This window comes from Crinia signifera, chromosome 3 (genome assembly GCF_055691185.1).
Source record: "Crinia signifera chromosome 3, ASM5569118v1, whole genome shotgun sequence".
Classification (NCBI taxonomy): domain Eukaryota; kingdom Metazoa; phylum Chordata; class Amphibia; order Anura; family Myobatrachidae; genus Crinia; species Crinia signifera.
The window spans coordinates 239,405,512-239,430,962 of NC_139219.1; the positions used below are offsets into that span (position 1 = coordinate 239,405,512).

Below are 25,451 nucleotides of genomic sequence, written 5' to 3' on the forward strand. Positions count from 1 at the left end.
TAGATTGCAGGGCAGCTGATCTTCAGAACAGCTGTTTTTGCATGTTTAATTGCTTTGGTGTTTTAGCGTTAACTGTTGCTGGTTGGATATTTAATTATCACAATGTCCACAATGTTCTTTGTGTGCATACATGACTCAGAAGTGCTAAAAATTGGTACTTGTTTCCTAGCACGGCGCCACTGATTTTGATTGTATTGATCGGGTCGGAAAAATCGCCAACCAAATCGCATGCGATGCGACCGATGCGATCGACCTGATTTTTACATTGGAATCAATGTAAAATGGTCCCTGAGACCAGATTTTACATTGACTTCAATGTAAAAAGCCCCCAAACCCCCCATTTTAATAGCAAACCCCCCCTGATGGTTGAAATGGCCCCCCATTGTTAACGCCACCCCACTATTGACGCCAACCCGAAGCGTGGCGAGCGCAGCGAACCCGCGAGGGGCAGCAGTACGCGTCCTCTGACCTTTTCATACCCCCACTAGCCACGTCGGCGTGGAGTTGATTTTATATAGTGTGGCGAGCGCAGCGAGCCACCGAGCCCGAAGCGTGGCGAGTGCAGCGAGCCCCGCGAGGGGACGCGCATAACTTCACAGGTATGCGCGTGCGCTCGCCACGCTTCGGGCTCGGTGGCTCGCTGCGCTCACCACACTATATAAAATCAACTCCACGCCAACGTGGATAGTGGGGGTATGAAAAGGTCGGAGGATGCGTACCGCTGCGCTCGCCACGCTTCGGGTTGCCGTCAATAGTGGGGTTGCATTAACAATGGGGGGACATTAACCATACTTTCTAACCCTATACAATGAGAAATTGGCCATATTGGCCCATTTCCCATTGTTCCCTATGTAAAATCGGGTTGATCAACCCAATTTTAACTTTAAAAATAATTTAACATTATTCTCTATGGGAAAATTTAGGTTGATCGCGTCGGTCGCGTCGCGGCCCATTATAATGGCCCGCGATGGACCCGATCAACACGATTTTCTAATTTAACATTATTCTCTATGGGAAAATCACGTTGATCGCGTCGGTTGCGTCGCGGCCCATTAGAATGGCCTGCGATGGACCCGATCACCTCGATTTTGTCTTTCACCGGCAAATACACTGGTGATTGACATAAAATCGGGTCCATCGGGTAGATCGCATGCCTTAAGTACCTTAAACTTAAGGCATGCGATCAACCCAACGGGCGCCGTGCTAGGAAACAAGTACCCTAAAATTGACTGGTACAGAAGTAGCGGTGATATAGCATGCAGGGCAGCTGATCTTCAGAACAGCTGTTTTTGCATGTTTAATTGCTTTGGTGTTTTAGCGTTAACTGTTGCTGGTTGGATATTTAATTATCAGGGCAGCGCTCCCCCCCCCCCCCCCCCCCCCCCCCGATGAATGGGACCCTCGGAAGTAAACTCTGGATATTAACCAAGGATGACTTTAACCCTTTGTGTGCCAAGCAAATTTGTCAAAATAGATGTAAAAAATTGTCAAGCAAATATTTTCATTCATCATAATGACCTGTAGCGTTTATAATGTTTATAAAAATTTTAACGCAGTATTCAGTCTGGGATTTTGACTGTCGGACCATTCTGACAGTCAGAATCACGGCCGGTTTTCACTCTGATAGAGTGATACTCCACAAGTGGAATTCAGTGTTCCACCTGTCGAGTGGTGAAAAGTGGTCATGACATTGAAGAGGTACGTGAATAGTCGAGAAACCCCCATAAATTTGACAATCCAAAGCCAATTCCTGTCAGATCTCTTTTGTGGAAATCTGCCTTCAATGCTGTTGGAAATTTTTGACATTTACTATCCCGAAAATACGGCAATTTGTATTCGTTTTGATAGCACATCAATACGAATACGAATTGCCGTATTTTCGGGATAGTAAATGTCAAAAATAAGTGTATTTCTGGATACAAATACACCTATTTTTTTTACAAATTTCCCCCTTAATGTTAGCAATGTATGGTTTTGACACCCTTTAAAAATACTTAGATGTTAGATATATCATTCTAATTCATACTAAGAAGGGCCTCTGTATGGAAAAACATGTATATATCCTGCTTATTTCTAATGACTTACATTTCCAAATTAATTTTGTACGACATATTAAGATATTTTCTTATGATGGTTTTCCGGTAAAATTGCACAGCTCAAATATAATAAAGGCATCTTTTTAAAAAAGAAAAAACTTAAAAAAAATCAGTGAAACTAATGCCCACAAAAATAAATAATGTCTCAACAAGACAAATACAAGCAATCCAATATGACAGGTAAATTGCAAAGGAATGCTTTTATGCTGGTTAAAACAGCAACAGTTACTTGTTAAATTGATTTCATGTACGGCAAAAGTTTGCTAAACTACTTTAAACTGCGAGACTTGCTGACAGCATTTAGAAAATCTTATCAAGTTTAAAATTGTTTTATTTTTTTAACATCACATTTGGAATCAGAAAAAATATCTTCCAGTGGAAGGTAAAGTTAACAGTATTTGATTTAATTATGAAACTTGATAATGAAAAATAGTCAGTGACTTAGTAGATGGGATAAGGAAAAATAAAAACATGGGGGTAACTGAAAGCAATGAGGAATTTCAGGGTCATGTTGACATCTAAAAATTACAATCAAATAATGGTGCTGGTATTATGTTTTATAATAAGTTATCTATTCTATAAAATACCTGTTACTAGGTTCAACATTGGTATTTCATTTGCTTATTATGTAGTACAGTGCCATGTCATATTAAATACATGAAAAAACCCTATATAATATATCACACTGCTGGCTGGCTATCACTATGTACACTATGCCCTTACCATGAAGGCTTATCGGGGAAGCCAAAGAGAATAGTGTATTCATTACTGGCCAATGCAGTCACAGAAAAAAATATTAGAGAGTGTACACAGCAAAATATGATAAGCCCGTTTAAAAAGTAACAATGATTCTACAAACCTCACTAATGGAAGAATCATCAAGCTTACCAACCAATGGGGGAAGGAGGAGATCACCACCTTCTATTTTGCCTCCCAGTGCCTAGTATAAACTACATCAATGCTACCTACTGTGGTCTCCTTTAAAATAACGTCAATTTAACACTGGATTCTAAATACAGATGGAGTCTTAAAGTGGACAGTGTAAAGGTAATTGTGAATCCAGATAGATTTCCTGAAATCAGCCATATAACTGTGAGTTTTATATCTCCAGATGCAATTAATGCAAACTCCCTTCTTCCAAAATATTCATAGATGGCCATTGGCTGCTCGGTATACTAGAATTCTATGGTTTTTGTACTACAAGGTCTACAGCGAACACATTTTTATTTCATTACAAGTTGTTTTCAACACATGTTGATTCGTTACTGAAAACTATATGAAATGGATGATTGTGATTTCAGTGTTCATTATCAGGAAACATACTGCCGATCCATGATTAGACGCTATTGTCAGTTTGTGTAAATCAGCAATTAAAGTAACACAGATGTAGCATCAAAAATGTTTAAGATAGTATACTTAGCATATTAACGATTACAGCTCATAACTGTATATGTCTGTTTCCATGCTTTATTAAAAAAAAAAAAATTACATTTAGACAAGCCTTCAAAATTACCATTTATCAAGGACACATCATCTGGAGCATATACATTTTGGCACATCAATATGGGGTTTGTTACTGTAACATGGTGTTACATTAGGGAAGTGGATTAGGAATGGAGGCCTGCCTCTGATCTGGGAATACAGTAAGGAAGAGCAAGTAATTGTGCACCTGCACAAACAATGCAATTTAAGCATTGCAAACATATATTTGCATATAGGGTAAATACTGTCTGCTTTTGCATGTATTGTAGCCCACACATGATGAACATCTTTATGTGTGCACTGCTATTTAGATGAAAGTTTAGACACTTTCTTAAATCTTAATCTCTCTACACATTTTAAATCTGCCCACCTGCAGTGCAACATGCTTTTATTAAGGTTCACTCTTACTTGCTGTTTATTATGTTATTCACAAACCAGAATCAGGTTCTGAGACTGTTATTATGGAACTAGTGTTAAATAATAGAGACTGATCTATAACAGGGAGAGAGCATTGTACAATATATTATTTGAGTTTTACAACCTGGCCTATACTGTTGGACAGGGGCAGATTGGAAAATAAGAGTGGTCCTGGAGAAATTTCTAGAAGTTGCCTAAAATGGCACAAAATCAAATGTAGGTGGAACCAACAACAAAACAGGCAGGATAAATACATCACCGTACCTGTGTGAAAGCTGTTGGTTTCAATATACCTGGCAGTATATGTTGTGACAAACCACAAACTTCCACATTTCACATAACACCCCACCTCTCCAACTGAGACTGACCACAGACCCCAAAGCAGAATAAAAACTCATTACCCTAATCCCCAGAATATCAAAAATATATATCCCCACCCCTCCACCTGTGGAGCCCAGAAGCACCCCATAAAATGTTACACCCCCAGATAGCAACCACTCCTGTCCCTTTAATAGATGTCATAATGGATAGAGATGGGTGCCGGCCTTAGATGAGTATTTGCAGCATTAGATACTTTGCTGTGTGAAATGACAAATGTTGTGTGTGCGGCAGACTCAGGGGGATGGGGCCACTATTTTGGGCAGTGCCACATCTTAAAAAGAAAGTCATTGGCTGACAGGTGGCCTCACTGGTGCATCTGCCTCTGGTGCATCTGGAATCTTCAGTGTAGAGTCTAGGGCCAATCCATCCCTGCTGTTGGAGCAGGTATGTGTGGTATGATACAGGTATGTGGTGGGTGAAAATGTGGGTGATGTTATGCATGTTCTTAGCTGAACACAATCTTGCATTAGTACAAGGTAGTAAATCTGGCTTCTGTGGCTACTCACAAATACACACTTTGCATCCTAGTGTGCCATAATATATAACAGAATGGATGCGTCTGTGTGAGCTGTCACAGTTTTCAAAATATCTATCATAAAATTTGCAGGTTTGCAGCTGTTTTTAAACCCTACACTTACAAAATCTTGGGGTACGAGTGATAAAATGAATTTAAACCTTAATGGAATATAGGGGGTTATTCTCGTTCACTCTTTCTGACAAATTCCTTCTTAGATGGACAAAACCATGTGCACTGCAGGTGGGGCAGATGTAAAATGTGCAGAGAGAATTAGATTTAGGTGAGTTATTTTGTTTCTGTGCAGGGAAAATACACTTTGAAGTAAAACCCCACCCAAATCTAATTCTCTCTGCACAAGTAACATCTGCCCCACCTGCAGTGCACATGGTTTTGTCCATCTAAGAAGAAATTTGTCAGAAAGAGTAAACGAGAATAACCCCCATAGTCTTTAACAGAGACCTGAACTTTGTATGCTGAAAGCTCACACACAATTCTGATTGCAGATAATACGATATAAATGTATTTTTGTCCTCTGTTTTTGAAATACATAATACATAAAACACAAAAATTGTAGAATAAAATCAATGCAATATTTTAAGTAAACAGGGGGCCTATGTTTCCATTAACGTAGTTATTCAATATGCAAGCTAGTTTCTTTACCAACATCAAACCATCATTACTTTATATCTTATATGAAACGCTTCACTGTGATTTTTGTTTATTCACATCGTTATTTTGTTGCTTTGTGTCTCTCAAAATGAAATCTTTTTTTTTTCATTTAGAGAATGAGTTACCCTAGGCAGACCTAGAAACATTACAGATGTTTTCCTAGTAGAAAGTCAAGATCAAATTAAAGAGTACACAATGATAGATTTCTGTTGAGAGAAAAAATAAAGTGTATGCTGGAGGCATTTGCAGGAACTGCCCTTGGCTTTAATTCTAGTAATGCTAGCTGACATGATTCAGTCATAGTGTTAGTTGTCCAACAATATGAATAAACTCTATTCTGGTCTACTATCATCTTACAATGGTGATTTTATACAGAAGAATAGTTTTGCTGTATTTTATTCAATGTTGTGGTGCTGTATAGTAAAGCACTTCTATCAACGGTAATAAATACAGTACACAATACTTATGCTGTCAGTGATAATGCACATGTTGTAAGGTTGGAATATGTGAAAATGTAGTTAATCTGATCCTCTGCTTATCTGTAGTAAGTGAAGAGCAATACACATAAGGGGGGATTCTAGTTGACCCAAAAATCTGCGCGTCCTCTAAATGCAGCCAGGAATGAGTGTCTGCCCCCCCTCGCACATTGACTTCCCTGCACACATGCGAATGGATGTATAGCATAAATATCCATTCACAGCTATGCGTTTGGGGCCAGAATCATTCAATGGTCGCCGACCATTGAATGATTTCTACAGCACTCGCAAATCTAAGACACCTCTCTGGAATCTTAGTTTGCGGCATGCCTGTGCGTGAAGTGCTCGAGCAACTGACATCCACTAACGTCAGCTGTCCACCCCCGGCACCGGTGTCACGGGCGCATTTCCATGTGAACACCCACCGTTTTCATGGGAGTGCCATTGCAACGCTGGCCGTTCCCATAGACGCAACTCCTCCGCCCGCACTGCACCAAATGGCTGCACATGTGCATAAACTTTTAGGCGCATGCGCAGTTGCTAAACATCGCTCCCCTATGTGAACACGCAACTGAATCAGGGCCATACTGTGCAACTGGCTAATGTGGTTTGAAAACTACACATAACTTCTTCTAACCTTTTGAGATAGAAAATGAACTGTGTTTATAAACATATCATCCCATATTAATATATTGAGTAATGTTTAATGTTAGGTGTATTTCGTATTGTATTTGAATTCTATACTCTAACAAATGATTCTACTGAGCCACGACACTTAAAAGTCAAGTTAAATGCACATTACCTGTCTCAGGCATTTTAATTGGGTGGCACTCATCTGTTATTGCATTTTCTGTCACAGTAAATAGTCTTCTCAAAAGTGATACAGTTACAGGCTGCACCAACATTGATGTCACTTTTGGATTCATTTCCCAAGAGTTGGCATCTAAATAGTAATAATAATAAAAAGTTAGATGATAAAGTACACCTATAAGAATAGAACCAACATTGGCCAAGGAGAAACATGTTAATTAGCACATTGTATAATAAAATGGTATTAAAAATATATGTTTGCAGTATTGTGCAATGAATCACAGTTTATTTATTTAAATAATTTATTTATTTACAGTTTCTTATATAGCGCAGCATATTTCATTGCGCTTTACAATTGGAAACAAGGTACGTGTTTCCTAGCAGGGTGCCCAGTATTCTTACGTAAGCTACAATAGCAAAAGCGCATTGCATTGCATCTCATGGGCCATTATAGTTTGCATCCACTACTGTTTTGATTATATAAATTACGTACAGTTTTTATATAGTGTATAGATAACCATAATAAGAGTTTTGTTGTGTAAACATTTTATGGCTATTATTGCATTTAATGGGTCTTTTTTGTTGTTTAATTTTTTATTTGTGTATTTTACTGGTCCTATAGATTTAGTGTGATAACCAAGTTGGGTCACTGCCTCTCAATGTTTAAATGTACTGGGTAGACACATTTGGCTCAATGTTATCGCCGCTGATTTTAGTGGCTGTGTGGGATGCCAGATGTATTCTGAGTTTTTTTACAGGTTCAACCATTTACAAGGCAAAACCATGCCTTGTAAAGATTGCCTCCTTAAAAAAAAACTCTGAGTTCTGCCGGCATGCCACACGGCCGTTGAACTAGGAGGCTATTACATTTGACCAATGGTCTTATGTTACCATTAAATTGAGACATGGAGGATTTTAATATGTTACTCTTTTGGCTATAACATCTCTTATGATTTGGATAAAAATTTGATTTTGGGCATTATAAGTGTTTCTTCTTACAGTATTTTCTGAAACAACCTTTTTTCAGTTTACTTTGGGAACCATAGGGGTATTCAATTACGAATCCAAATGGCAGGACTTTCCCAACAGTCGGATTCTTGTCCATTTTCAACACGTTACAACTGTAACTCCACAGTCTGTATTCAATGTCCTGACAGTTGAGTGTCGGAATGGCCGCATTTTGTCGGAAATGGACAATAAATTGTCAAAATCAGCTGCAAATTCGATAATTACTGTATGTCTCCAACAATTCAGATTTGACTTTAAGAAAAGCATTTAATGCTGTTGGAAACAGAATAGGCGAGAGACACTATTTCCGCCAGCACAGATTGAATAGCTCCCTATGAGTTCTATAACAAACTGTTTGGATGACAGTTTTGCTCTATGCCATGTGGATTGCAGTCATTTGCTGTCTTTTAGAAAATTTGAGCCTGGAAATGTAAATGCCCAACTCCTATCCATGGTCTATGCCAGTGTTTCTCAACCTAGGTCCTCAAATACCCCCAACAGTGCACGTTTCCAGGTCTCCACACAGAATCACAGGTGACATAATAAGCTCCACCTGTGATCTTTTAAAATGTATCAGTGACCTGAAAAACATTCACAGTTGGGGGTCCTTGAGGACCAAGGTTGAGAACCACTGGTCTATGCTATTTATTATTTGTAGATACTTATGCAAGTTACTTCAATGCTCTTCCATAAGTTTTTTGTTAATACAGCATATTTAGAAAGAATAGTAAAGATGGAGGAGTTTGTAAAAGAACATTTAATCCTTATTTAGTTGAGGATATATCTAATGATCTTGATCATTAATAGTCCTTAGGGGTAAATATTCTGATTGAGGTTTGATATAAAAAAAACTTATAATAAATGATTGTACTAAAATATAATTATTAGAAACAAAAAGGCTGGTGGAAGAGCCAGGTGGCGTTTGCTTTTAGGTAATGATAGACATATCATGTGAGCCAATCAGGAAGAACAGCCTTTTTTCTAGAATGGATTTGCACCCTGTCCAACCCTTTCATTTTTAGCTGTAAATGTTCTTTTTTATAGCTTATTGTGTTCTTTTCTATGCTAACTTTGTCTTTCAGTCCTGGAATTATTGGTCATTGGTGGTCATATTGGAAATGAGACTTTCTGCACAGCAATCCCCATTGGCATGTTTTACTACTGAAAGGATGGGACATGGGAACTTTCTCAAGGATGAGTCCTGGGCCATGCCAATAATAGTATTGGTAACATACTTGTGGTTCAAATAAAGGAATCCATTTTTGTAGCTACAAAACAGTATTTTTAAAGACTTTTGGAAGTGTGAGAGAAACAAACTAGAGGGAGAGCACACCTGGAGTTGATACTACCTACAGTAATTGAACAGATATTTTATATAAAGTACAAGTTTGGTGACATTACGGGAATGGTGATGTGAAAAGAATAGAAGTCTACTGCAAAATAAAATAACTTTTTTGTTCTTTCTGCCAACTCTGTATTATTCCTAGATTTTGCTATAAGAGCTTTTTAACAGCTCCTCACAACTCAGGTCTGAAGGACACAGTGTGAAACTGATATAGAGAATCAGTAACACCATTACTGTGAGCTGCATGGATTTTCTTCCTTCAACCTGTACACTTCCTTACATAGTGTAATTATTACAACCTCCCAACGGCAACATGTAAGAGCAATTAAAGAATATTCTGTAACTTGTATGGCACTATAGCGATGACAGGTTTTGAAAAATAGAATGATTTTCATAAGTTGCTAACAATATCCGTTGTTCATTATTCTAAAAATATCACCTTAATACATGCACACTTCTATCACTCAATCCAATTAATTTTGCAATATAAAAGGCTAATGCTGCTCCTCACCTCTATGGAGGGAATTCAAATATTGTATGTACTGGTGTGCACTAGATGACAGAGCAAACCAAGTGTTGGTTCAATCAGGCATGCACAGCCACCAGCGCTGATATTACTGTTATATTGTTCCATTTTGACAGGCTGATAAATACAGTAGTCTTAATTTTGCATATTAATGAAGTTATACTATATAATATGTCTATTACATTTTCAGGACTGACAGAAATGAAAAATCTAAACACAAGGCACAATAAAAAAGAGAACATGGAAAATAAGACTTCTTTGATGCTGTAACATAGAACACGTGCACACGGAACTGTTTTTGGAGCTTTAGAACAATTAACAGTTTTGGTAACTTTGTGGTAAATGTTCTGAATTATGGGTTTGAAGCAGTGCATGTACAGCTAATAGCAAGCTATGAGAATCTGGCTACATCTCTATAGAAAATCACAGCTAGAATTTGATTGGTTGTTATGAGTAATGACTTCACTCTAGAAAGCCCTCTTCACTCTAGAAAGCCCTCTCTAATTTCTTATCTAAAATCAGTAGTTAAAAAAGTTTTCAAGAGTGATGCTTTTGTCCAAAATTTGCTCAGCACACAGCGATGTGTCAGCGCTGTGTGCTGAGCAATCTGTCAGAGCCAGTGTTCTCTGGTATAGGCCCTCACTCTGATCGGTTTGCTATGTTGTGAATTCACAACAGTGACCAATGTTTTCTGCCTGCACATGCACATAAATGCTGGATGAGTCCAGGAAACCGCTGGGCGTCCCAATGCCAATGGGGATGGCTATTGGCCTACTGTGGGTGGGCAGCTGACATCACAGGATGCACTGATCAGGGCGCCGCTAGTCTAAGGCACCAGAGAGAGACTTAGATTAGCAAGCACCACAAAAATCATTGGATCATCAGTGACCATCCAATGATTTTGTGCACCCACGCAGGCTGCGAATGGATGTTTATGCAAAACATCCATTTGCAGCGCTAGAGGGAAATCGGCAATTAGCGGAAGGAGGAGTGTTACAAGTCATGCAAAGCAGCAAACTAATGCTGCTCTGTGAGCCAACCAGAATAAAGGTCATGGTGACACTCCCTGCTGTATCTGCCCAGTGATGCTCACTCAAAGTCTCTTGAGATGATGATGCACATTTCAGAAAACACATCAGGGAATTGGGGAATTTCTGCTCGCTGACACAGGACAGATATTGGTGAGAGTGCTCTGAAAAGACTGCACTAGCACGGACTGTATCAGTGGTCGGAGCACTCATCAGGTACTGGATGCTGGACCCATAACGTATTTATGAGCTCTAACAAAGCCTTGTTACCACTAATACATGCACATAGAGTGGGGGACTTACAAATAACGGTACTTATGTATTATCTGGGCTCCCATGTTAAATGCACCTAATTTTTTCATACCCCTACTATCCAATTACGCATGGAGTTGATTTTATATAGTGTGGCGAGCGCAGCGAGCCACCGTGCCCGAAGCGTGGCGAGCGCAGCGAGCCCCGCGAGGGGATGCGGTCTCATAAGAAAAACGGGAGCCCAGATATTACATAAGTACCCAAATAACATACTAACCGGTTAAATAATATGTTTCATCAAGGAAAGCATGCATAGTAACTATCCTAACAGGAGCTATTGAAAGCCATTGAGTGTCTACTCATTGTATATGTGTGTCTGTCTTGTCTGTGTTGTTGGCCATATGCTTAAATATTTTTAATAAATTTATTATTTTGCACAGCGCTGTTTCAGTGTGTTTGGTGTTAAATACGGAAGACACTGAGCTGTGATGGGGCACTGGAGGAAGAGAAACTGAATGTGGCCCTCATGCCATCTCTCCAGAAATCTGGCTTTGATTGCTGTCCACTGCCATGTGAGAGAGGAAGTCCTGGAGTACTGGCCTAGTGAGAAATTTCCTGTACTCATAAATACCAAATCCACACATAAGGAAATCTACAATAGATTAGGTACTTGCGTAGTTTCATGGCGCCAGCATGGCGCCGTGCTACTTCCGGGTTCTACGCTTGCCACAAACTATCTAAAATAAACTAACTTCATACCCCCACTATCCATGTTGGCATGGAGTTGATTTTAGATAGCATGGCGAGCGTAGCAGCCACGGCAAAGCGTTATCACGCTTCAGCCATCTCCCTTGTCCCCACTATACACGGAAGGGAGCTGTATTAATATTGCACTGTTCGATTGCACATTTTTTGATCTCTTTGTTTATGTGATCTAAGTTTGTTTTTGTCCGTTTCAGGAACACCCAATCCGTTAGTGGCAGGCGTGGTGAGTATCCATGACGACAGGACGCCAGAACGTAGCACCCAGAAGGTAACCATGGTGACTGCCCCGCTGCCAGATGGACGTCAGCGTGACGCACGCATCCGGAAGTGATGCACGGGGAGACCCGGAAGCGCCCTCCGGAGCCAGCGGGCGGAAGCGAGACGCCGGGACACCTGAACCGGGGTAAGTAGTGATTGTGTTCATATATATAATAATGGAAGCCACACTAGCACCAGTCTTTCTTTGGATAGGTAATCTAAAAACCATTGGTATTTAGAGTGTACTGTATGCTTGGCCAATTGTTTCTCCTTCGTAGCATATTTCTTCATGCTGCTTAAAGAAAAGAAAGATTGTCTGTCTGACTAGCACGTAATTAAACTTCTAAGGCACAATACTAGATCTGAACTTGTAAAACAAGGGATTTTCTTTTTTACAGAATGATAAAACATTACGTTTTACTATGTACGCTAACCTCCCGTGGCACTAAATGGATTTTTAGAAAAGTAGCTTCCAGGTAGATATTCATGAAAATGTAAAATCACAATGCATGTACATTCACATTCTTGGAAGTTAACCCAAATGCAATATTTCTGACAGTGTGGTAAAACCTCCTTTGACATTTTGGTAATATTTTATTTATACATATTATAGCAGTTAGACAAGAATCGGCATTAAGTATGCTATTATTGTTAATGTAAAAAAAAATGAACCTCACAAAATTTTATAAAATGTTCATAATGTCAACACTTTCTAATGTAGAAATTGTTGAAATGACTACAATGTGTTTTTAGAGTGCTTCTATGGCTAACCCTAACACCAGGTCTAAAGTTCACATTTTGCTGGTGTCGACAATAGGTTAATTATGTCAACTGAATCAATATCAACTCTCTGGTGTAGACATTGTGAATGTTGACACATCGATTGGATACATTACAACTGCAATTTTTATATGTGAGACAAGATCTTACAAGCTTCTCCTTACACAATTTCAATACACATCTTAATAATGGTTATATTTACTAAAATAAGATTTTCATTGATTTTAAATCATTAATAATTGATAGCTTCCAGGGTTAAACACACATTAATGTACCAATCTTGAAAAATGTTGATTAAAAAATCACCTGTTAGTAAATCTGTGATTAAGACCTTGAAACCCAATGTCAATTCATAAATTGAGATTGAATTTGGGTGCCCCATCAGCTGAATCAGGAGCAGAAGTAGGCTTTGGTGATCTGGTGCCACAACATGCTGGTCACATTTGATGGCAATTACTCAAACTCTGTCTGGAAGATCATCAGTAACAATGAATACTGGAGTCACCATTTTGACCCCGAGAGCAAACAATAGTTGGCCCAGTGGACACCATTGGGAAATATGCCACCACAGAAGTGCTGACATAAATGCTGCACAGCCAACCAAATGGTGAATGTTGAGACCAAAACTAGTCATTTACCTACTGTACCAACCGTGCAGCAATGAACATAGCTGGGTACTGATATACCAATCAATGCTTTCTTCATGTTCTGGAAGCCATTTCAAGGTGCTGCACAAGAACATGCTCCTATCTATCACAACAATGCACCTACCCACAGCTACAGGATGGATATGGATGTTCTGGCCCAATAACACAACTATGAGCTTTATCATCTCCTATGTAGTCCAAACCTGGCTCCCTACAAATTCTTTGTGTTCCCTCAAATCAAACGCAACATGCTTGAGATTCATTCTAAATTGTTAAAAGCTGCAGTGGAGACCTTCTTTCAGCATGTAGAAGACACTGGATCACATTTTGCTGCACTTCACTTTCTTTTCAATTGCCTTCTTTCTGCAGATATTTTTTCTCATGATTTGTTCGCTTCTGTCTTCAATCTTGTCTGTTGCATTAGTGGCTCCTCTCTCTGCATCCCTCACTGAAAATATTGACCATAACGATTTCATGCCCAACATTCAGTGTGACCACTGGAGGAGGACAGGGGGAGGAAGGATGCTAAAGGTATTGCCGTAAGCAACATTTTATTTTTGATTTGCCCTGCCTTTGGCTTCCCTGGGTCCTCTATGCTTGTAAGTAAGTAAGTTTAATTTACATAGCGCACTTTCTCCAACAGGACTCAATGCTTGTGTGGCCCCAGACTGTAGCCCACCAAGCCTAGTGTAAATGATGGCCCTATTTTTAGGCAACACAGTGAACACCAATAATTGAATTGTGGTTGCATTTATAATGTTACATGTATATTGAGGATGAAAAATGTTATAATTTAATTTCACATCCTCATCCATCTGAGCATTCTGCTAATCTATCAGCTTCCCAGATGAGCAAATGCTTAGTTATTAGTAACATTACATTAAGGTGCAAATTTCATTCACACCATAGCAACCAAGCAGCATCTCCCTTTTATCTGTTTTATTCCAATCAGCAATAAGCAAATGGCTGAAATTCCCATACTTGCATTGTTTGTAAATAACTGTCACCTGCTAAAACCCCTTCTTTTTATCTAATTGCAGGGAGGGAACCCTGTGTCTTTGTGACTAAATAGACTTCAATATATATGTTTTAAAGACTTTCTAGCGGTCAAGCCACTTATGTGCCCCATACTGTAAATAAGGAAACATAGAAAGGATTCATTTTAAACAAATATCTAAATAATGTAATCTATAGTACAGCAATTATTTTATGAATTTTATGTAAAATTCCACTACATATAAATAGAATTATACTTTTATTATATATATATATATATATATATATATATATATATATATATATATATATATATATATATATATATATATAGACCATATTTACCTCTTTGGAGTTATCTTCACCCACCTGCATATATATATATATATATATATATATATATATATATATATATATATATATATATATTTGTCTCATTTGTCTGTTTAACAAAATGTATTTTCAATGTTGTAGTAATTTGACAATATAATAGTTTATTGCTCTTAATCAGCAATATATATGTTCAGCCATAAACAAACAATATAGTTTGCCTTTATAAATGTTGCATCCCTGCTAACCCCATACACTGTATATATGTCAAATCATATTTGACTTTAATTTCTGTTAGCAAAGGAATGGTGCGTTTCAAATTTGACCGTTTGCCAGATAGCTACAGAAATCAAAGATGCTAATTACCTGATTAACTCAGTACTGAATGATCATGCACTCAAATGCCTAGTTTATGGTTTCAGTAAGACCTAAAACTATCCCTTAATGACCATTCAATTTACTGAACAGTGAAAGGGTCTCATGTGATCATCTTTTGCGGGTAAGGAAAGCTTTATCAAAGCTTGTGAAATGATCAAAGAAAATAGTTCACATTAATATTTATCAAAGGAATGCTTGGAGCTGCATGTTATATCAGGAAGAGTACTTCATGCTGTTAGTAACAACTTGAAATACCTGGAGGTAAACTATAGGGTAAGTAGCTGACATACCAAAGCTTTTACAAAATTAAGAAACATGTCTATAAAATGAAGATGGGCACCTTATATTAACACATCTAGTGAGCATATTAAATAATGTACCATTGAACAAAACCTTATCTTCATTAGTCATTTAAATGATGTGTTTCTTTAGTACAGATGCAGCCACGCTTATCGCTACTGTTGGCCCACCATCTTGGCTTCGTTGTCTGACCATGGCGCACTAAGGTGTACTATGGAAAAACATGCAAAAGCATGTTATTACACTGGTAGCAAATGCTTTACTAACGAAAAATACAGTACACTAATGCGGATGGATATGTGAAGCACCATTGCCATTTTCCCGCTGTCTTTGCTTTCCCTCTACTTGTGTATACCAAGATTAGCTCCATAAGCATGGGCTCCATCATGGCCAATAGTCTGGGCCCACCACCATTTTGTAAATATGCTACATATTTGCTCATTCAGCCCCAGGGACTCCGTGGGGTAATGTATTGTGACAAGGATCACTTACACGGTAGTTCAAATGAAGACTTTATTCTTTAATTTATAAAGCAGGTCACAGCATACCAGATTAGTTCCATAGGCAAGTGTAGGCTGCAGCATACAGGTAAACACAGCATGAACAGAATCTTGCAATTGCTTTAGTTGTCCCTGCCATAGACCACAACCCAGCCTATCGCTTGGGCAGCTAATCCACCTTCGAGAGCATTTGCACTCTGCCCTCGAAACACTTATATCGGGAAATCGCTTCTGCTACTGCTCTAAAACGTGATCTGGATCCTCCACATTATTCTCATTTGGAGATATGCTGTCTCTGTCACACTATGACAAGTTTAGCTTCATAAGGGTGAGCTAAGCCCAGCATACATTTTCCTAGTCCATGATGCTGAATATGTGATTAAGTAGCATATTTACAATATAGTGATGGGCAGACTACTACTAGATTTTCAACAGTGTTTAAATTGAATTCATTTTTTAATACAATAGTTAAAAAAAAGTTTTTTGAAATCTTTCTTGTATCTAAAGCTGACCATACACTAGGATGACTTCTCCCCTTAAAGAAGTCCCCGGCTATCCCCCCTGGAGCTTCCTGGGACCTTTCCTGGTGGCAGAACTGCATGTGATATATTGCATGTGGTCATTTTGCATGTGGTATATCGCATTGCGATCTAAGATAAGCCTGCCCAGCTTGGAAGCAATCCAAGAGATTGCTTATGCAGTTGGTGTGACTCACAGTCTCCGTGCGATGCGCACAGACCACGCATCATGAACCTATGCTTCACAGAAACCTGGCTGGAAGACCATATTGCTGAATCCTCAGTGACTCTGTCAGGCTTCGGCCTCTTCAGGGCCGACCGCGACAAAGAGCTCTCGGGCAAATCCAAAGGAGGGGGCATCTGTCTGTACATTAACGACAGGTGGTGCACAGACATAAAGTCCCTGGGCAAGTCATGCAGCCCCCAACTAGAGACTCTTACCATCAAATGCAAACCTTTCTACTCCCCTCGGGAAATTGCCTCTATTATCCTAGTAGGAGTATACATCCCCCCACAACCAAGTCCAACAGAAGCCCAACTTCAGCTGGCCACTCTGATAACGGACACCGAACTTAGACACCCAGACTCGCTGCTCATTGTGCTTGGTGACTTCAACTGTGCCAACCTGAGCCAGGAGCTCCCAAAATACACCCAGCAGGTCACATGCCACACAAGAGAGGGGCGAACGCTAGACCACTGCTACACCACCATAAAGTCTGCATACCGATCCATACCCCATGCAGCACTGGGTCTCTCCGACCACTGCATAGTCCACCTTCTTCCGACATATATCCAGAAGCTAAAGTCTGCTAAGCCTGTTATCAAGTCTGTCAAAAACTGGTCAATCGAGGCAAAAACAAAGCTTCAGGCCTGCTTCGACTGTACTGACTGGATGGTGTTCGAAGCCTCTGCCTCTGACATAGATGAACTAGCGGATGCAGTCACATCCTACATCAGCTTCTGCGAGGACTTATGTGTACCAACCAAGCAAATCCGATCCTTTAACAACAACAAGCCATGGTTCGGTAGCCAGCTCAGGAAACTCCGCCAAGCGGAGGAGGCATAGAGCAGCGGGGACAGGACACAGTACAAAGAAGCCAGGAACTCTTTGACTCGGGGTATCAAACTCGCAAAAAGGGAATATACAAACAAGCTGACACACAACCTCACAGCAAAGGACCCTGCGGCAGTATGGAAGGGCATGCAAAACATCACAAATTACAAGAAAGCCCAAACACAGTCTGAAACCAGCCATGAACTTGCAGAAGACCTGAACAAGTTCTACTGCAGATTTGAGCAGGCCGTACCTCCCCCACTCCATCCCAAAGACCACCACACCCAGGCCCTCCACGTGGACCAAGGCGAGGTAGAAGCAGTACTCAAAAGAATAAAACCTAAGAAGGCTGCAGGACCGGATGGTGTGTCGCCATCCAGCCTTAGGACCTGTGCAGCTCAGCTCGCCCCCATCTTCACAACGATATTCAACTCCTCCCTGGACTTGTGCAAGGTTCCTGCCTGCTTCAAACGCTCTATCATCATCCCGGTCCCTAAGAAAACACCCACGAAGGACCTAAATGACTTCAGGCCAATTGCACTAACCTCAGTGGCCATGAAAGCATTTCAAAGACTAGTACTGAAGCACCTGAGAGAAGTGACAAACTCTCACCTTGACCCCATGCAGTTTGCCTACCGTGCAAACAGAAGTGTAGAGGATGCGGTCAACCTCGGGCTGCACCATATTTTACAACACCTCGACCACCAAGGCACCTATGCAAGAGTCCTATTCGTGGACTTCAGATCAGCATTTAATACTATCGTTCCCGGCATCCTGCAGCCAAAACTCCTCTCCTTAGGAGTCCCATGATCAACATGCTCATGGATAGTGGACTTTCTAACAGCAAGGGAACAGGTGGTCAAAGCCGGCGCCTTCTCGTCCAGCACACGAACAATCAGTACTGGAGCCCCCCAAGGATGCGTCCTCTCCCCTCTGCTCTTCTCTCTCTACACGAATGACTGCACCTCAGCTGAGCAGTCAGTGAAAATCATCAAATTCGCAGATGACACCACTATCATCGGCCTAATCAAGGATGGTGACGAGACCGCGTACAGGCATGCAGTGGAGAAGCTGACACAGTGGTGCAGCAGCAACAACCTCGATCTAAACCCCACCAAAACAGTTGAGATGGTGGTTGACTACAGGAAAAAAACAAATGCACTAGCCCCGCTAACAATAGCCAACGCAGTGGTGTCGCGGGTTGATTCCTTCAAATTCCTAGGGACAACCATGTCCAGTGACCTAAAATGGGGATTAAACATAACCACAAACATCAAAAAGGCCCAACAGCGCCTGTTCTTCCTGAGGCAACTCAGGAAATTCAACATCCCACAGGAGCTGCTGTGCGTATTCTACACCGCCATCGTGGAGTCTGTCTTATGTTCCTCGATCACAATCTGGTACGGTGGCGCAAGCGAGAACGACAAACAAAAACTGCAGAGGGTAGTGAAGACTGCGGAAAAGAACCTAGGGACCGACCTCCCCCCGATATGGGATCTGTTCTCATCCAGGGTAAGGAAACGTACTGAGAAGATCGCAAACGACAAGCTGCATCCTGGTCACAACCTGTTTGACATCCTACCATCCAGAAGACGGTTCAGGTCCATCCCTGTCAAAACGTCCAGGGATGCTTCTTTCCGTTAGCCGTCCATCACCTGAACAATCCAATCAAAGCGAATGCAATCCCAATATCAACAGCCAAACAACATGTCCCTACTTGGCGACCTGACCACCATAGTCGTAGCTAGAAATTAAATGCTTATAATGTCTTTATGTAATATATGTAATGTCTCCCTCCCCCCCTTTTCATCCCTGCTTGATGCTGCACTGTAATCCACAAAAAATTCCTAGTGTGCGCAAGCACACATGGCCAATAAAGTTGATTCTATTCTATTCTATTCTATCATATCGGAAATGCTGTCATTCATATGCAATTTGGGCTCTTTTCCTGTGATTAATAACAGCAATTGCAGGAAAAGAGCCCACATTTTATACAAATTCCCTAGTTTATGGTGACCTTTACTATATTGCTGATGCTAAACATATGGATTATTTAAAGGGTTATTTAAGCATTATTATCGTCATAAATTTGTATGGTGATAGTATCGCCTGGATAGTGGGTAATACAGGAAATACACAAAGAAGGGACATACAAGGTAGAGGAAATAAATGCAGACAACAAAGATTACAGAAGATCTTGCTTAAGCATTCTAATAAGAGGACACAGGGGGGTTATTTTGGTTCACTCTTTCTGACAAATTCCTTCTTAGATGGATAGAACCATGTGCACTGCAGGTGGGGCAGATGTAACTTGTGTAGAGAGAATTAGATTTGGGTGGGGTTTTACTTCAAAGTGAGGTCTATATTGCAGTGTAAAACAATGCAGCCAGTATTTACCCTGCACAGAAACAAAATAACTCACCCAAATCTAATTCTCTCTGCACATGTTATATCTGCCCCACCTGCAGTGCACTTGGTTTTGTCCATCTAAGAAGGATTTTGTCAGAAAGAGTGAACCAAAATAACCCCCACAGTGAGGATAAGGGGAACAAGGGAACTAGAACTAAGATTAGAATTTGTAACAGGAATGAGGTCACTATATTGTGCATTGTATAGGTGGCAGTATAATAAGCTCTAACAAAGATATGAGTTTTAAAAAAAGAGTTAAATATTTTGACTGATTAGGACAGTATCTTAAGGCCTAGCAGAATATTCCAAAAGTGGCATAGATATAAAGAGAGATGCTTTCTTAGACACAAGGTGAACCTAAGTGGACAAGAGGTAGACTATTTTGAGATGAGATTTGGCATGTATAATTGGTTAGTGGTGTTGATTGTGTGTGTAGGTAACGCTACAAATTTAAATTGGATTTTGAAGGGCACGGGTGCTTGCATTGTGATTTGTAATGTGGTGGCAAAGGTGAAGTGGAAGACCAGTCTTTATGCAGCATTTAAGATGCCATAATAGAGTTTGATGAAAATTGTCTGATCAGAAGAGGCTGCAGTAGTGGAAGATGATGAGTGGCTTGGGGGACAGAGGACATTGTGACCTTATAGGGAAAATTGAGTGGAGGTGTTGATCTTGGAGGAGAGTGGAGCAAGCTCTGTTTTGTAAATATTGAGTTTTAGGTAGCATTGGGATATCAATTCCCACCATGCCCCGAACTGTGTGGTTGTATATTCTGTATGTGTAGAATTGTATGCGCCACTGGGACAGGGACTGATGTAAATGTTCAACTATTCTCTGTAAAGAGCCGTGTGTGCTATATAAATAACTGGTAATCATAATAATAATGGTAATTATTCATGGAATACTGTATGTGCATATTTTATTTTTCTATTATTTGAAACACTATGCCCTGGATGGTGTGCACTGTCCCCTGTTGTAATCACTACTTTATATATATATGGGACAGTTTGAGATCCCAGTGTGAGGAGCTTTGCTGGTATAATGGTAATGAGATGCCATAAAATGGCTTCCCTACCTAGGGCACCCTTATGACTATAACACTCACACTATATAGTTCCCCTTTACATAATGTTGTTAGATGTAGTTTCCCTTTACAGAATATTTTAGAATGTACTCTATATACATTTAATTCTATAGTGTGAGGCATAAAGTGGCATATCCTCACATTACATTTAATACTTTAAGATACTAAAATATATACAATCAAATGAATGGAATTGCCTATGGTGTGATTCACTCAGACACTTTTAAATGCAATCTGGCTTTAGGTAGTCACCTCAAACATAAAAATCTAAAATCACATTGATGGCACTGTTAATAAGGGTGTTTCACAACCATTCAGGAAATATGCTCAGAGTTTGCAACGCACACTGGGTTTTCAAAGAGATAATTAGACATGGCAGCTCACTTATAATCGCAATCCTGTAACACTGCCATTAAGAGATCTTCAATAAAACATTGTAGGTAATGAAAAGGCAATGAATGTTCTATTGTCAGTTCTAAGTTTTAATCATAAGTAGCAATAATACAGCACATATCTTAAATGAAGCAAATAAATGCGATTGGAGGACAGAATATGAAACTGCTGCAAACCATGACAACATTCAGTCTTGGATTTAGAGGAGAAAATAAAATTCTATTTGGCGATGCTTTCTTTAATCTACCTGTACTAATAACTGCTAGTCCCTGTGGAAATTCATACATATGGCATTTTTCAGCAGAATGGTAGGTGATAAAAGCGTTATAGGGTTGTTGATAGCATTCTGCTTTTGGATTTTTTTTTCAGTTAAGGAATATAATGTTAGAAACTAATTTTTGGTGCAAAATTGTAAAATTGTTGATTAAATAAATGGAGTGTAAATTGAAATAAAAATTCAAAAAAAAAACAGTCATGCACTACTTCTAATAACACTCATGGAAATGATTGTCAACTTTTCCTTTACCTATAACTATATAATAATTGTAAGTGGTCCCATCCCTGACATGCACAGTTTCAACTTATCAGCTGCCACTGGTGATTATGGACATGGGCAACCATCTAGACTGGATAGTCTATAAGTATAGCAGGGATTGGATGGTACAGGGAAGAAGGGGGGGGGGTGGTCAGTATATAACATCCATTTTATTATTTTCAAATTCATATATACTACGATCCCTTGAAGAAGGACTACTAACAGTACCCAGAATTTCCCTGAATTCATCTGGGGGTCGAGCTTTCAACTTTGTTGCTCCAACTCTATGGAACTCTCTTCCTCACACAGTGCGAGAAGCCCCCACTGTAGAATCCTTTAAAAATAGACTAAAGACGTACCTATTTACTCAAGCATTTCACTGATATCTACTGTTAAGCTTGTTGTGTATTTTGAGCTATAAAGACAATGGTGAAGCACTTTGAGTACTATTGGGAGAAAAGTGCTACATAAATATCATTATTATTATTAATATTATTATTATTATTATTATTATTATTCTCATTATTTTCATTATTAAGAAATAAGTTTATTGAATTATACTAATATTATATCGGTATGTCCAAATAGTGATATATCTGAAACACTAGCATTTAAAAGCAAAAAAGACTGCGCGATGACAGTAATAACAATAATAACAATACAACAAAGCCAGAACAAGACTAGACAAATTGGAAGGAGAATCAGCAAGTGACATGTCAGCATGAAAAATAAGATTCAACAAAGTACAGCATGTCATAGACTTAGGGACCGATTCAGACCAAATTCGTCCCCGTCAATGATGGTGGGGGTCAGCACATGCACATAGGTGATAATGCGCATGTACAAAACCTTTGGCAACATTTTCATTTGACAGGGTTGACAAGCAGGGGGCATTGTGGGGTGCACCCACACCCAATTTCGGGGAAGACCATCGGTTTTAAAAGTAAGTCCTGGCTTACTTTTATCTGTGAACAGAGGAAAAATCATTTGATGATGAGTAACTATCGAATTATATTTTCCTCTGTGTGGGCACAATAAAGCGGATCTGTAAGTGTACACATCCCCTCACAGCGCACTAAGGGGATCTGACCGGTGGTGGGGGTGTGCATTTCACAGGGGGGGAAGTTATCCTGCTCCCATGGCAGCAAATATATACACAGCCTGGTGAGCAGGTCTGAATCGGGCCCTTAGCATGGAGATGATGCACAGGCCAGAACTCAGAAGTCATGAAAAGATTCAGTAGAATTTTGAGTTCAGAGGAGAAACGTGACAGAACTGAACTTGAAATGGTGCATAATAGTATTATTCCAGAACCCATTAAAGAGGTCAGTGTAGAAATGTGTCAAAAATTATAAAAATTGTCGGATGAGACACAATCGAACAGGAAAGGAATACTTGTTTTCATAATTACAGTACCAATGGAAGAGAAGGCAAAGGCAAAGGCAAATTTGGTGGACACAACATTGTTCTTAAGCCATTTAGGGGGGTATTTAATGTGCCCCCGCTATTCCCAACGGGGGAAATCGCGGCGGGTCCCTATTCAATGCTGTCTTTACCGACGGCAGAACGAGCCCAACTTTCGAAGCTGTCGGGCCCGTTCTTCAGATAACGGCCATTGGATTGTCACGATCCTGGCTGCAGATTGACAATCCATGTCCGTTTTCGGGGACAAGCCCCCTTTGCACCAATCGTCAGACAGGGCATGGAATCCCCATCTGTCGTTCAGCTGTTGATCAAAATGCAAACGGGCCAGGATCACAGCTTTCGGGAGGGATCGACAGCTGTGATCCTGGATTGAATACCCCCTTAGTATCGATATTTGAGAAGAAAGGTTAATTTTACAGGAAAAAGTCAACAAACTGTGATATCTAGATAATGACACAAACAAGTGGCTCAGGCAAACCACAAGTAGACAACATAGCAGATGACTGCAAACTCTCATATGTACTAAAGCAGGGGTAGCCAACTCCAGTCCTCGAGAGCTACCAACAGTGCGCATTTTCCATGTCTCCTCACAGTATCAAAAGTGAAGTATTTAGCTCCACCTGTGTTAGTCAGTAATGAGTGCACCTGTGTACCTGCGAGCTGAGCTGGAAAACGTGAACTGTTGGTAGCTCTCGAGGACTGGAGTTGGCTACCCCTGCAATAAAGTGCAATGTTAGTTACATTCCCCTAATTCTATTCCAATACCAGACATTTAAGCAATACACTGAAACAATGATGGAGGAATGTGCTCCTTTTTAGATGCAAGAGTGGTATGAATAGACTATTGAGCATTAAATAGTAATTATTTACAGTTTCTTATATAGCGCAGGAGATTCCGTTGCACATTACAATTGTATACAGTGATAAAGCAACCTGGGTAACAACAGACAGACTTGGAGGTAAGAGGGTCCTGCTGCAAGCTTACAATCGATAGGTACATAGGAGGGAAACACAAGGACAGCCACCAGTAATAGTATAGCAGTCCAGAAGAAAATTTATATAATACATAAGTGCCTCAGAGGGTTATGCATGTGGAACTTACTGTAAATATGATAGGCTTGCCTGAATAGGTGAGTTTTCAGGGAACACTTGAAAGTTTGGAGACTAGAAGAGAGTCTTATTGTGCGTGGAAGGGCATTCCATAGGGTGTGAGCAGCCCAATGAAAGTCCTGTAATAGTGAATGGGAGCTAGTAATCCATGCAGAAGATAGATGCAGGTCTTGTGCAGAGCGGAGTGGTCGTGTTGGGAGATATTTTGAAATAAGGGTACTTGTTTCCTAGCACGGCCACAATCTTGTGGATCGTGTACCTTTAAGTTAAGGTACACGATCCACACGATGGACCCGATTTCCTTTGAAATCAGGTCCATTTGGCCGGCTAGGCACAATATCGGGGGCATCGCGTCGGTCGGGACCATTAACATTGGTCCCGACGCGACCGACGCGATGCCCCCGATTTTTCCATAGGCTTCAATGTTAAAAAATATTTTAACATTGAAATCGTGAGGATCGTGTCGGGAAAGGTAAAATATCGGGGGCATCGCGTCGGTCGGGACCATTAATATTGGTCCCGACGCGACCGACGCGATGCCCCCGATTTTTGCATAGGCTTCAATGTTAAAATATTTTTTAACATTGAAATCGTGAGAAAATGTGAAAAATGTGAAATGGGCCAATATGACCCATTTCACATTATAGATGTCCCCGTCGTCACCCCACGATAGACGCCAATCCGAAGCGTGGCGAGCGCAGCGAGCCCGCGAGGGGCGGCGGTGCGCGTCCTCCGACCTTTTCATTCCCCTACTATCCACGTCGGCGTGGAGTTGAGAATAGAATAGTGTGGCGAGCGCAGCGAGCCACCGAGCCCGAAGCGTGGCGAGCGCAGCGCGCCCCGCGAGGGGCCGCGTATAACTTCACAGGTATACGCGTCCCCTCGCGGGGCTCGCTGCGCTCGCCACGCTTCGGGCTCGGTGGCTCGCTGCGCTCGCCACACTATTCTATTCTCAACTCCAC

The 25,451-nt window shown here is 40.4% G+C and overlaps 1 protein-coding gene across 1 annotated transcript in view; it reads right to left on the minus strand.

Moving 5' to 3' along the window:
- NAALADL2 (N-acetylated alpha-linked acidic dipeptidase like 2) overlaps nt 1-25,451 on the minus strand; it is a 570,750-nt gene that overhangs the window by 180,494 nt on the left and 364,805 nt on the right. Inside the window, exon 6 of the mRNA XM_083177727.1 lies at nt 6,841-6,981. Within this exon, the coding sequence (XP_083033853.1) occupies nt 6,841-6,981 (141 nt within the window). The remainder of the gene's footprint in view (nt 1-6,840; nt 6,982-25,451) is intronic.